Raw genomic sequence first — 14,959 nt, 5'->3', positions numbered from 1 at the left:
CATGATAGGTTAGCACAGAATAGATTTCACAATGGGTGTGTGTATTATCCTCATGGTTCTCCTCAGCTTGTGGTCAGCAGGGTAGTTAAACATGGCATCCATTTCAGTGAGAAGTTGCCTAGATTAAAACTAGCTGCAATAAGAGTGTCAGAATTAATTGTAACTTACTCAGTGTGAGACCTTGTGAGGGGAGAAGGCCATTTTATTTTATTTAACTTGATCTAAAACTTGTTTTTTATTATTCTCTCCTATTATTCTCTCTGTGCACCAAGGCATAGGTATTCGAGTGCTGTGGCACTGATGGCTCTTGTGGGAAATTGAAGTCCTCACTGTGTCTCTTGGGTTCTTCTTGACTTAAAAGGAACTGAGCAGGTCTTGTTTTAAACTGATCTTCCAAAACATTTAGGGCTTAACAGAACTTTGCATTGCAATTTGGCCTATTTCTGCTTCTGTAACTCATTGCTGACTGTCTTTGTCTCATCCTGGATCTCTTTAAGGCCATCATCTGTCCTTTTCTTAGCATGATATTATGGCGATGTGCTGGAACCTTGTTGCCCTCCTCCTGTTACCAGACCACAGATCTCCTGCTGGCAGGTCAGTGCTGGGCCCTTACAATGTGCCCAGATGTAATCAGCATGTTCCCCAGACATCTCCTTGGTTAGCAGGGCAGACCATTCCTTTAAACCTGACTGTTGTTTCCTTGAGTGTTTTCACACATACACATTTCCATTCCTGTTTCGTCCCTATCCATCATATTTCTAAAAGGGACCTGTGCAAGAGGGAGGCATCTAACGAGACTTGGATTTACTCAGAGCTGTTTCACAAGGCTGGGGCACTGGGCTGGCTTCACAGAAGAAATCAGCTACTGTCCCTGTTGTAGTTTTGCTGTGCATTTTTGCTTTATGTGCTGAGCCACCAAAATGGGGGTCACACCTAACGCTGTATTTTAGCCTTTGATAACAGTTTATAAATCTGTGCTCAGAGAAGCAAAAAAGGGACAAATTTTAGAAAATGCTTAGTGCTGTTATCACTGAGCTTTATGATATTGTTAGTTAATAATATCCTACAAAAGTAATTTTTTTCCTTTTAAGTCTCAAGGCACTTGACAAAGAAACATACCCATTATCCCAGTTTTATGGAAGGGAAAGCTGAAGCACAGGGACATAAAATGTCCCATGTCAGGTTACAGACCAAGACAGAGGGTGAGCTGGAAATCTAACAGAGGTGTCTCAATATGCTTTCTCAGGCAGGAGACCACCTTGGGAAAGGCAGCAGATCTTGACAGTGCTGACTGTTGAGTTGCATGTCATGGAAGAGGGCCATATATCTTTTCTATGAGGCTTCTTTCCACAGCTCTGTGTTCTGCCTCCAAATCAGTGAGATCACCTCACCAATGAATCATTTTCTTATTAGAGATGAAGATGAGATTGACTTGACCCGGGGAATCTGCAGGGAGTGCAGGGCACCACTCTCACCACTGAGCTGGAGTCGGTTGATGGTGATGAGGGATTGGCCCCTTTTATCTTTTTAACACATTTTGGGGAAAAAGCTGGTGTTGTTTTTGTGTTGGTGAGAACAGTGCTTGGTTGAGGGAAAAATTCAAAATCACTTCTCTTTAAAAGGTAATGGGGGGTGTGTGGACTTGGGGGGGAAACTGACAGCTGCGCCCTGCGCACCGCCCGCATCTCCTCCACTACTGAGAAGAGAAAATACCAGGACTTCATCGTGCTGTGAACTATGCATATCTTATACAAAAGCATTCACTGGAGACTTTTTTATTATTCTTTTTTCCGTCTTTTGTTATAATATGCCAGAAAAAGAGATCGAACAAGAAGTCATGACGTACCCAGGTCCAAGGTACAGAATATTTGCATAGCTCCTTTTCACTGAAAGTGACACCAGCAGCACCACCCTTGCTGCAGATATTTTATGTCTTCATTCCTGTGAAGTTAATTAGCATAAGCTATATCCAGAGTCTAGTTAGGCTTAGCTGCTGCTTTTGCAGAATTATGAGGCCTTTGTGCACAAAAAAATTAAAGAAAATTGTTTAATGATGATGTGTGCTGGTTACTAAGCTAGCCACCAGTTAGATATATTTATAGCTATTTTTGCCTCTACTAATGATATGCTAATTATAGCCCAAATAGAATTCTGTAATTTCTCCCTGAAAGTGGAAGCGATGCAGAGAGATGTTAAAATCTGTGCTGAGGCATCCTCTTAGCAATTAGGTTTAGGTGGCACTGCGCTTCTGAAGGGAAGAAAGCAAAAGAAGATATGAGTGGTATTTCTAGTCTTACGTATTTGTTTGAGCCTAAATGAAGCATTTGAACTTGAAAACCTTCTTATCCTACAAAGCATGAACTTATCTGTGAAGTGTTTTAGAAGAGCTAAGCCCCTGTGGCACAGTCCCTCAAGGGCATTTGCTGGTTGTTCCAGAGCATCACAGCCCCAAGAGATGAGTCAGGCGACAGTGACAGCGCGGAGAAATTGCTCATCAGTTGTGCTACAGGGGCCAGTGCACCCTGGGAACATGGAATATTATAATACAGATATTGCAGCTATGGACTGCAGACTGTGTTTGCAATGTTAAGGGGAGGTCCTGAGGGATCCTTTTAGTGGGCAGGCATTTTGGGTTGCACTTTGAATTTCATCCCACTTAAGTTCAAGAAGCACATCACTGAGAGGTGCCTGAAGCCATTTGCAGTCCAAAGTGACCAAAGTCAGGTGGTGACTGTGGTTTGATACAGCAACCTTTGCAGACTTTATTCTGCTGTCCACAGCAAGTTTGGATTTGGCTTCTTCCTGGCCAAGCGCAACTCGCTGCCATCACTCTTACATCAAGTAAGAATAACGATGATAATTTCTGCTCCAGAAATGTGAAAGAATTGGCACCTTAAATACGACTCCTGCAGCAAGTAAATACTGAAGGGTATTATAAAATTTGAGATTTAAGCCATGCAGCTGGGAGATAACAAATAAAATGTCAGCAGCAAAGAGCAGGAAGACAGGGTGAAGAAATAAGCCTCGCAGTCACAGATCTATTTGTCTGACCTCTGTCAACCTCAAGGCTTTCAAAAGTATTTTGAAGGACAGTATAATTAAAAACATGAAAATAAATAGAAAACGGGATAAAAGTGCTCATGGGTTTACCAGAAGTAAATCGTATTGGCCTATCTTGATGTCATGGATAAGATAAATGATGTTCTAAGAAATACTTTGTGTGTCATCTACGTGGACTTCAGTAATGCATTTGATACGGTTGCACTGCAGAATTTATGAGGCACGAGGACACAGAGATTAATTGTTGAATTGATATTGCATATGGGCCTGGCTGAGGAGGAAATAAAAATTATGAGTCTTGCATAAGGAATCTGCATGCTGAAGGGCATACGTTAACAGATTATCTCAAGTATTGGCTAGACAAATGATCTTACTTTGTGGTTTCTTCAGTGATGCTGGCTTCAAAAGAGGGAGTTTGCTCTCATCCACACTGGAGGGTTTGGGGAAAATGAAAAAAAATAAGAATGGGGGGAAAAAAAACCACAACCAAAGAAACAAACAAACAAAAAAATACCCAACAACAAAAACTCAACCAAAACAAAATAAAAACCAAAAAAAAAAAAACCACACACACAAAAAAAACCCCAAAACCCAAGGAAAGGATCTTTAAGAGTTTGAAGAGTAGAAATTCATTAATGGAGTAAGCTAAACAGTATATTTGAGGACTAATATGAGATTCCTGCTCCCTGCTAGATGCATCCACAGGAATCAGTAGTTAGTCTGCTTTATTGTGGATGTGTATACTTTATCTGAAGCACAGTATTTTCCATCCATCAGGCTTAGGAGGGATGAAGGTTGGAACTGTAATGCAGGAAAGGTAACAACAAATTTATTAGGTGAGAAAGAACCAATACAGCTTGTCTTGTTTAGTTGACCAAAATGAAGGTGCAAATTATTAATAAATGCAGTCTGGAAACCAGGGTATTCAGCAGTCATGAGTGCAAATAACTTTCCAGGAGGAATACACAGAACAGAAAACTTGGCCACTCCACAAGTGGAGAAGAATATTTAGAAAAGTAGTGCCTTTGCCTGCAGTTCCTTAGGACTGCACTGGCTGTGTTTTAAAGAATGAAAGGGAGTCCCTCTAAGTCCCCTGTTTTACAGGCAGAACAGACTGGCACACCATATTGTCACTTTAAACATATTCTAGGAACAAAAAGAAAGCCAGAATCTGCCTTTAAAGGAAAGCATAATCCAAAATCTTCATTGAAGTGAATGTTTGCTGTGCATTTTGTTCAGAGTTTTGATATTTTCAGCAATAAGCTGACAGAACTCTTAACGAGAGACAGAAGGGACAACGAAAGAAGAACAAAAAGGTTTTGCTTCAGCTTCTCCTTTTTTTTTTCTTTTTTTTTTTTTTTTTTTTAGGCATAACCATGCATTAGAAAATGTAACTGTTTTTAAAAAGCAATAATTTTTTATACCTAGCTTGTTTCAAAAAGGTCGTTCCACTTTCATTGTCACCTCAGGAAAAACAATAAAGCAGCAGTCCTCCACGTAATTGCACAGGCTCGCCTGGTGGGTTCTCTTTCTTGTTCAATGAAGTATCATTCATTTAGATCAGAATACAGTCTTTCTAAATTAGAGGTTTACATGTGTAATTATATAAAATGATATGTTTGTTTACATCTCCAAGTAAAATGTATGTCGTTTTCTATCATTTATCTTTGAAATTCAATTTTGCTTTGTCGATCTCTAATTTATTGCAGGAGATGAATGTGCTGTTAGAGTGTTTACAATGCCTCTCGCTGCCTGTGGATAATAGAATTACCCTGGTTATTGCTATTCATTTCGACATTTCTATGGTCAGGAATGTGCAAGAGTTTTACGTTCCTGAATATATGGTGAAAATCCCGATGCTATTTATTGTGGCTGATCTTTTTTTTTTTTTCTTTAATCCATCTAAAGACTTAAATTTACTTTCAAAGAGTAGCGGGACAGCTGACAACTGATGGCTGTATTTCTCAGCAGCTGTGTACTCACTTCTGTGCTCATAAATGCGTGGAGAGGCTGTTTCATACCTTTGTGCATAATGTTAATAAATATCGTAGATTTCTAGTAAACCCATAAACTCCCATATGAATTTCTGCTGATTCAGCCCTAGGGCATTGGTGAATGAGCAGTGTGTATAACCAGTCACTGAATTTATGGAACATTTTTGTAAAAACAGTGTTTGTTTTACTTATTCCTTTTGTCTCTTTAACTGGTTGGGTTAAAAGGGCTGTACTTCCAGCAAACAATCCCAAGGCATTATTTTTCCAAGCAGAGCTTTCAAGGGTAACTCTCCAGAATGTTTCCTTCGATTTTGGTTTTCTTTCTGTATACTTGTTCCTTACGGTATTTGAGACAGGCAAACTGGGAAGTGCATCCTCTTTGGACTGTGACAGGATAGGAGCAGTGTTGCAGGATGCTCAGAGCATCTCACAGGGAACAAGAACTCCATTGAGTGCTAATTTTATATTCCTGTTTCCATTTCAAAATTTTTCTCTTTGAAAATGAAAATCAGTATCAGAATTAGGATAAAGTGTCCCTCATTACCTAGGGACTAGAAATCTTCCAGATTAGACCTTGGCTAATCCATGCAGACCATCCAGGTGTGTGTGTGTCGTGGGACATACATGGCCCTGTGCTGCCTGGAAGTCCCAGGCAAAGATCCTGGCTGCACACTGAGTGGCAAGGCTGTAAAGCATGTTCTGCTATGACCTGGAGCCAGGCAGTGTGTTCTGGGCTTGTGTTTAAAGCCTGCATAATAACCTGAAGTCCCCTATTACACTTCCAATCCATCCATCCCCCACTTGTATTTTCTTAATAAATGTTTTTCATGAATATGCAGAGCAAGAAAAAAAAAAATTAATGGACAGCAAAACATGCAGTAAATGTGTCCTATTAATCTTTTGCCAGGGAAAGGGATGATGTTGCTTTCTTTCTAAGCTTCCTATATCTGCGAAGACACTCAGCCTTCATCTTAAAACAGAAATGTATTTGGTTTCTTTTACTTTAGCCTGCTTATTACCTGTCCTACATTTTTTTCATATTTCACCTGATGGTACCCAACAAAGTTTGAGAGTAAAAAATCAATAAAGGAGTTCTTCAGAATTTCATTTTTTTAAAAAAAAATGTTCTATGCACTATAAAATTTGCAGCACTTCCAGAGATAGCAGTAAAATATGCTGTCTCTCCATACCAGATTCTGTTATCTTTTATGCAGTACTTCAGGAAACAGCTCAGGTAAGGTTATCCATCCACAGGTTGAATGAAAATAATTTAATTTCATAAGGAGAAGGCTATTGAACTCTCCTTGGCTCCACAGCCATATTAGGGAAATTCAATCTCTGTCCGAATATAGCCTGTAGCAAACTAATTTTTGGTCCCTAAGTGCCATAGTACTGAAAAATATGTGAATTTCTTCTAAGTCAAGGGTCAGTTTAGTTACTATCACACCTACAGCCATGGTCTTTTCTGGATGTGCAGAGAATAAGCATTAGAAGAAGCAAACCAAGAGCGCTGTTTCTATCTGTGTAATACTGTTCAAACGCTCCAATACTTCAGGATTTCCTCTGCCATAGCCTTTGCACTTAACAGCCCTTTGTGAATTTTTCTTCTGTGGCTAAGTCCACAGAAGAAATGTGGATTAATTAATTTATTTGTCTACAACAGAAATACTTCAAATAATGCATATATATGGAAAGAATGAGCATCAGTAAACCTTAGAGCTAAATATTCCTCTGCAAATATGTGCGTTTTAGGGTGACTTTTAATATTCATCTTTTGGGGTAGATGTAAAATGTCACACACATGCATATACATAGTCTAATATTTGACTGTACATACAGTATATATGTATGTATTTGCATAGCACTGCCTGGCTACTTCAGCACACACAGGCACATAGGTTTTATTTCCATGAGCACCCTTCTGGGAAACGAGAGCTAACTGAAGGTAGAGCACGGATTAAATCCTTCCCTTTTATCAAATTCTAAAAAAAAAACCTTTTAAAATTATAAAGCATTAGTCATAGTGTTGAATTTGTAACTATTCCTGGTTTTATGTCGTGTTCAATGATACAGACACACGTGTGCATTCATCCACACACGTGTCATCAGACCTATCACCAAGCTACTGTTTGCTGATAAGTTTGCTGATAAGTTATATTTCTTCATTTGCACCGTGGTAGCTGCAGGCTTTGCTAATTGCAATTGCAAAGTATCTCAGGTGGGTTTTGATCTTTCACTGAACTTTTCCCCTCTTTAGCGCATCTCAGTGTGCTAAAAGCATTATCCCAAGCATCAGTGGTAAGTGTTCAAATGCCTCCATCACAAATCTGAGCCCTTAGAACTGGGGGTTTGTAAGATGATCCATTGGCTGAAGATTGTATAGGCTGATGTATTGGCCAAAATTTCAGGATTTCTTTGTTGGTCCTGTTCTTTCTTCTGTGTCACTAAGGCTGCATCTAAGCACTAAAGCAAGTCTGCTTTTTTACCCACCCTACATCTCCAGTTTCCCTTTCCACATTATAAAGTGATGAGATAAAGAATGTTGCTGTTTCTTCTCCATCTACATGCTGAATTTCCTTTAACAGGGCACTGATTTGGGGACACACTGTAAAGTGTCTTATCCAGTGAGGTTTTGGTTGGTTGTTCCCCTGTCAGTGTCAGCTGGGGCTTATGACTGTGCCCTGCAGTATTACAGGACAGGTGTAGAGGGAGCATGTTCACCTTCCAGAATTTCCAAACTCTGTAACAGGAATAGAACAGTAATTGTTCATTTGTTAAGATGGGAAAAATGCTCCAACAGCACAAGTGGAAGGTATCATAGAAAAACAAGTTGTATAAGACCTCCAAGGTTTTATATAGCACCTCAAATCAAAGCTGAAATATTTGGTCAAACAATGTTTTGGAATTTCACAAAGCAACTCATATATGTGGTCTGAGGAACAGATGTGCCAGGATGAAGAGAGAGATGTTTTAACTCACAAAATCAAAGAGAAGTATGAACTTCTATGAGGAGAATGACATAACCTTGTTTGTTAGTGGATGGTGTTACTGTAAATAACTTCTCTGGTGAATACAATTTTCCTCTTCACTTTTGTGGATGTTCTTAAAGATCACAGTTATAAATATCTCCTGCCCTTAGCAGGACCATGATGTTTGCCTGTAAATCTGAGATAAACTCTTTTAGAGGTGTGCAATGACTTCTGAAGCTCGTCTGTGGTTTTATCTAATTTTTTATAATTGTGTGCTGTATTTCCCAGCTGGCTTTGGGGAGTTGTCCATATGGTGGTGTCCATAAGAGCTACAGCTCATATTGATGATAGGAAAAAAAGGGAAGGGTCATTTTTTATCATTGTCGCCTTGTGACATTCTCATAGGCAGGAGCACAGCCTAACATAATTTCCTGAGGTTTATTTTTCTCTGAGAGTTATTTTCTTTAGATAATACCTTTACACCATAACAGAATATGACAATTTAATGCAGTTAGATAAGAGCTAATACTGGGATATGGTCTCTTGTGCAAAGGCAAGTTTTTCTCAGTTGCCCCAGTGTCTGAAAAATAAAGTTCTACATCCTGCTAAATATTGCTATTATTATGTATCTGTGGCATGGAATAGTGAACACAACAGGGAGTAACACAGTAAGGTTTTCATAAAACCCAGGAAATTAATTTCTTTGAGACTGGACTGGTAAAGCTGTTAGTAGACTAGATGTAACTGGCATATTTATTTTTTCAGTTTTGGTGATTATTCTTCATAATTTCTTGAAATTCAGTTTTGTAACCTGAAACAACCAGATTAATATCCCTACCAATACATTACAATAATTCAATAAATATTAATACCAAGTAACTGAGGCCTGATTTTATGTGTAGTTCTATTTTGAGCAGTAGTGTTGGACAGTGTGATCTCTCCCTGACACCAGGAATGTATGTGACAGGGAGGAGCCAGGATACTGTAGTAAGCCCATCATGGGTGCCAGGTGGGACAGAGAACAGGAGAGGAAACTAAAGCCTCTTAACTGCACCCACATAAGAACAGTAATTTCGACACATTAATTTAACAGCCTGATGAAACTGCCCAAAATGGGCGTTGTATGCTGCCTTTAAAGCAAAAAAAAGCAGTTGTGATGCTTCACAATCAACATACTTCACAGTCAGGTCTGCAGAACTGAGGGTGATGGTCTGCTACCTGCCCCCTTTAGGGTCAGCTGTTAAATCTGAGTGATAAATCTTCTGAGATCTGCTACATTTAAAATACTGGCAGTTCTGTGGTAGAGACTTGCTATGCGTTCATATATCTCCTTTGGAAGAAAATTCAGGTCTGAAGACACTCTGACAATTATTGCAGTCAAAAAGGCTCTACATTAAGCAAAGAGACCTCCTCTGTGATAGCAGTAGTTTTGTGAGGAGGAGCAGCAGTAGTAGTAGTAGTTTTAGTTTTACCACTGAAAAACAAGTACTAAGAGTTCATGATATTCAGTTTCAAGTGTTAGCTCTTGGTCTTCAAAAGGAATGTGGATTTCTCTGCCTGAAGAAGATGGTGAGGACAGAGATCTATAATTTACAGCTAGAGATTTCTTTTTAAGAAGAAAATAAGAATGGCACATTAGCAATGAAGGAAGTGGAAGATAATATAAAAATTAGCATATTCTGTACAGTGATTAGGTTCTACTTGATAAATATCTGTAGTGGCCATGCATATGAGGAGTAGGGATATTTCAAATCTGAAATTTTTATCAATTTATTGGGGCTGAACTTCTTTCATAATTAGGAATAACTTGCCTGTATTTTTGAGTTCTTTTTAGACATGGGGGGATCTTATGTGAATGACACAATTTATCATCTGTGCTGTCATTTCTGTTTAAACCGATGCAGTGAGTGGATAGATGTCTCCCATATGGTGTAACAGTTTTGAATACTTACAACTGCTTGATGCAGGCAATACCAGTTTTGTTTTTTCAGCTTTTTGCCAGCACCAGCTTCTTCCATGTAATTATAATGATCTACTCTTAATTTCTGTGACCTCCCCTTGGGTGTCACTTCTGTGGTCTGATGTGTCTTGTAACAAGTCTGAAATCCTGGAGGCAGACTGCGCTTCCCTTTGTTCATTTCATCCCATTACTTCAAGTAATGTTTCTTCCCTTCTCACCAAAATAGGTGAATGGATTTCTCCAAGGAGAAGGTAATAACATGTAAGGAGCTGTAGCTCTAGAAGTCTTATGTAGATGTTGCTGGTGGGGTATTTTAAGGATTCAGTGTCATCACAGATTTGTGTTTAGATGCTTGGCTGGTCTGATTAATTCAATGAGTAGAATAGTTCATCCAGGAAGAATTTATTTTCTTTTTTCCCTTGGTAATCTTAAAGATGACACATTCTTGAGAACAGCTTGGCCCACTGGAGTTGTCTCCAAAATCAGCTTTATATCTAGGAAAAGTTGGTCTAATAAAAAACTAGAACATAATGCATTTTCCTATCCAAAGAAATGTTTTGTGTGAGGGAAAACCCAAATCTGCCCTTTCAATCTCTAGTAAGAAAAAAATAAAAAACTAAGCTCTGTTCCTAGAAAGCGTGCATCCCTTTTCTTAAGGGAATTTAGGAAGTGTTTCATTTTCTTTCTGTGGTATAAATCTCACAACAGTTTAATCATTCGTGGAAGTACATTGCCTTAAAAAAAGGTTTCTTGATCATCTTCATGTAAAAAAGTAGTTTATTTTAAAGACTCAGTTTGAGCATGGAACAAATTGATGAAATTGTAGAACAAAACCTTTAATACATTAGAATTATTATATATGGAAATCATTATTACAGAAATAACCTTCTTTGTCAAGTATTCTTGGTGTGGAAGTAATCAGCATCCTATCCCATTAATTGTTTGAGAACTCTGAAATCTTTAATGAGGTTTTTTACAGAAGAATTTCAGTCATATGCAAATGATTCATTGAAACTCTTAATCATAAGACAAATAGTGATTCTTTAGTGAGTTTTTTCCATTCACTGTAATAAATGTAGCATGTTAACTGTAGACATACAGTTAACTGTTTCTCAGTTATTTTTCTCACAGCATTTTTTTTAGAGATTCATTGCTGGTCAGAAAGTGATAAGGGTTGGACTGAGAAATAAAATGCTTGACAGATGTCAAGAGATCTGTGTCTGATACAGCTTCAAATAGATTTTTTCCCCTTTGACTGTTTTAAAAATTGATTTGTATTCAGATTGATAAAGATATATATTTTTCAATGGTATTGACAATCAAATATCATCCTCTTTTTCACAGGTCTGATTACCACAACATCAAGAAAATTGGATCGGGAACAGCAAGCAGAACATTTTCTAGAGGTAAGTTTAAGTGGAAAATATATGTTAAGAGGTTAGCTGATTTTTGTAGTTTAAAATCACTTCTTGCTGTTCCAGGAGAGTGGTATTCTCCTTTCTCCTCATTTATAACAAACTCACACAAAGCTGGGAATTGCCTTATTATACAGAAGAAATAAAACATTTTGCAATTTGCAAGCACAGGAAAAAAATTGAACGCTTGTTCTCCACCTCTAATCTACTTCAGTTAAGACCTTTATTGTACCTCTTAAATTTTGTTTGTGGCAGAAATTTAGAATATCCAGAGCAAAATATTTTTTACAAATAATGTGGAATGACCCCAACCCTGCCAAGATTTTTAGTCTCTCAGGTTAAAGTGGTTTAAATTTTGCATCTTGGATCTAGTGTGCAACCTGATGATTTGGATGAAAGCAAACTGAACTTTTACACATTCACTGCATTATTGGAATAATTTTTGGTTTTTAGCTCTCACTTATTGGGACTGTTAACAACAAATTTGAGGTTAAAAATTGCCTTCTGAAAAAGAGTATCTGAACCATTCCCTTGGCCCTTGTGATGAATGTTTCTCTTTATGAGCAGCTCACATGTATTGGATATGGAGTGATATACTTGTAGACTATTGGTTTTGCCACATGTGTTTTCTTTCACACTGCTGTACAACATGCTGTGGGGTTTTTTCCCTTTGGGTAAAAGTTCCTTGACTCTGTTCTTTTGTCTATTTGTGTAGTAAGGGATTCTTGATTCCTGTTGGTACAAGTAAAAAGAGCCATATTGTCCCACATAATCAATCACCCCTACTAGGAAATGCTCTTCAAATCCATACAAGCTAAAAAACATCTGGACACAACAGTTTCCAGTACAATCACTATCTGACAGCAAAATGTAGTAAAGTATATATTAGCATACTTATTAGGTTTTATATTTGCTAGAAATCCCAAATTACTTTGCTTAGTGCAGGACACAGGAGAGAAGGGTTGATTATTACTATGCAAGTTTGGGCTGGGTTTTTTTCTTGGTAGTTCACTGTAGATTCTTACACATTCCATGTCATAAATAAAAGGAGGGAAATACAGGGATTTTTCCCTTTTTACGATTTAAATTGTAAAGTTAGTAAAGTTGTCATGTATTCCAATAACTTCAAGCTTTCCATTTAATACTGTCAGAGAAACTCAGAAATAGAATGAAAGGGGCATTGATTTGAAATGTGTCTATGGATGAGAATCTTGGGTTTGTAATTCTCCTTTGCTCTGCAGAGAAGGACCGGGTAATCCTGGTGGACAACATGTTAGCACAAAACAAAACACAGGAGGTTCCATATGAATATGAGGAAAAAACTTCTTTTCTGTGAGGGTGACAGAGCACTAGAACAGGTTGCACAGAGAGGTTGTGCAGTCTCTCTCTCTGGAGGTACTCAAAACCTGCCTGGCTGTGATCCTGCACAGCCAGCTGTAGATGAACCTGCTGTAGATGAGCTCCACAGGTCCCTTCCAACATCAGTCATTCTGTGATTCTGTGATTGTGTAATTCTGTGATTTATGTGTATGCCTCAGAGATTTCAGTGAAACGTGCCAAATACACATTTTCCGAGGGATTCCCATGCAGATGGGGGAGTGCTACTATCAACAGCAAAAAGGGAACAAATTATTTGCTTATAGGAATTTAGCTTTAGTCATCAATACAAGTTAATCTGTTCTTTCCCCTGAACTGTATCTTGCTTGAAAAAATAACAATCTGCAAGATTTTGGGAGCTGAAGATGCAGTAGTGAGAGATTTCTGTCTTACCCTGCTCCAAGGCTTGTGAATGGGGAGGGAGGTGGAGGGCAGGCTACGGAGAGGAGAAACACGGGAGCAGCGTGTCCAGCAGAAGTGCAGATACGACCACACTGTAAAGCCCACCTGGAAACAGTGAGCTGGAAAGGGAATTGGGCTCTGGTGGAGACACAGCCCCGGTGGTCAAGCTGCCCCTTTGAGCTGCTGCAGAAGCGTTGCCCACGGCTGCCTCCCGGGAGGCGCGTTCCGGCTGCATATCCACGCGTAGGCTGGGATCCAGAGCCAGGCTGGCCGAGCTGTGCTTGTTCTTGTGGCAAACTGAGAAAGGTTTTCTGAAATGCCTGTCTGTCTGTGTGTAATTAACCCCCTGGGGAGGCCTTAATTGCCTGGACAGCCGTGGTTTCCCAGCAGTACAGTGTTTCCCTTCCGGCTTCATTGCATACCCTTCTTCCAGGAGTCTGTCTGGTGTAAAGGAGCGCAAACTTGGCTCCTACTGAAAAGCTCTGATTAGTATTTGACCTAGCAACCCTTGCTCCCTTTTGCCCAGTGTCTGTGTGAGCCACTGACAGACCTTTCCTAGATACAACTTATTAATTATTTTTAATAAGCCTGTCTTTGACAGAGATGCTATACCCTGTAAGTACCTGCCAGTATTGACTTAGCAAATTTCATTATTAACAGTATTTCCACCTCTTTCAGGGAAGCTGTTAGGAAAATGAAGTGATACAGGGTAGCAGATGTTAGTCACTGTGGTTGTATGTAGTGCCAGTGCTTGTGATGGCGTAGAGTTGTTCTTTTGTTCTTCTGGAGGTCTCTGTCCCTCTCTGTACCAGAGGAAACAAGAATTACCAGCAAGGACTGGGTGTATATTTTTAAGGCTTCCCTGCTTAGGAAAGGTGAATCTAAGTGACTTTACTTCCAAGTTGCATGAGAATTCTGTTGCAAAGTAAGTACTGAGGCCGAGGTCAGATGTGTGTTTCTTCTTCATTCCTCCTTTAATTGTCTTTAGATGTACAGACCTACGTCCACATGGATTTTTTTAATGGCACCTCAGCCTGCTGTCACAGGACTTACACTTACCAAGAGTATGTTCCAAAGGGAGTGCAGGAACATTTCTAGACCCTGAGCCAAAAGATGCACACAGAAGTCATAAATCAACTCCCCTTTATAATCATTGGGATTTTCTGTTTGCTCCAGTGATATTTTTGGGGTATTGTTTGTTTGTTTGTTTGTTTGTTTGTTTGTTTTGTCATTTTGGAGAGAGGGGGTACAAAAAGAATTGCTTCTCCCAGGTTTTTCATTGATTGTGGCATTGTCAATGCTTTTTTTTTAAGCTCCCAAGTTGAGGGCTTAAATTTTTTCTGACACATTTATAATGCCTTTCAAAACTACAGCTTGTATTCAGTGCTTATTATCAGGTGAAATTTTACTGCTAAGGTGTAAATTGGATGTCACTGGATTTTATACAGGATGGTCTCTTGCTTTAGTGAATTCTTATTAATGGACTGGTTCTGCCTGAAATGGGAGGAAAATGACCACTTGATTACATTACTTTCTCACATGAAGCAAGACAAAAGCATTTGTTCTATTTCACAGACTTTCTCAAATATTTTGTCATTAGGATTAAGTATTTAAATAACAGTCTGAAGTAGAAGGGTAATCCTGAGAGCTACCTGCTTGCTTTGCAAGTGAATGAGAATAACAAAGTATTTCCAAGTGAGGTGGAAATATCAGATGATTTGGCTTTATTCTCCTTCAATAATTGAATACATCATCCTCTTCTTTCCTTCTTTTCCTTCCGCC

The 14,959-nt window shown here is 38.9% G+C and overlaps 1 protein-coding gene across 4 annotated transcripts in view; it reads left to right on the top strand.

Annotated features, from left to right (window-relative positions):
* Positions 1-14,959, top strand: part of FAT3 (FAT atypical cadherin 3) — a gene marked incomplete at both ends in the record, with an annotated part of 305,089 nt that overhangs the window by 165,281 nt on the left and 124,849 nt on the right. For all 4 annotated transcript variants that reach the window (XM_084226346.1, XM_084226344.1, XM_084226345.1 and 1 more), the window contains one exon: positions 11,328-11,389. In XM_084226346.1, the coding sequence (XP_084082472.1) occupies positions 11,328-11,389 (62 nt within the window). The remainder of the gene's footprint in view (positions 1-11,327; positions 11,390-14,959) is intronic.

The sequence above is a fragment of the Fringilla coelebs genome (genome assembly GCF_963513975.1).
Source record: "Fringilla coelebs genome assembly, chromosome: 2".
Lineage (NCBI taxonomy): Eukaryota > Metazoa > Chordata > Aves > Passeriformes > Fringillidae > Fringilla > Fringilla coelebs.
The sequence above is the reverse complement of the archived record's forward strand: the minus strand, read 5'-3'. Positions and strand labels throughout refer to the sequence as shown.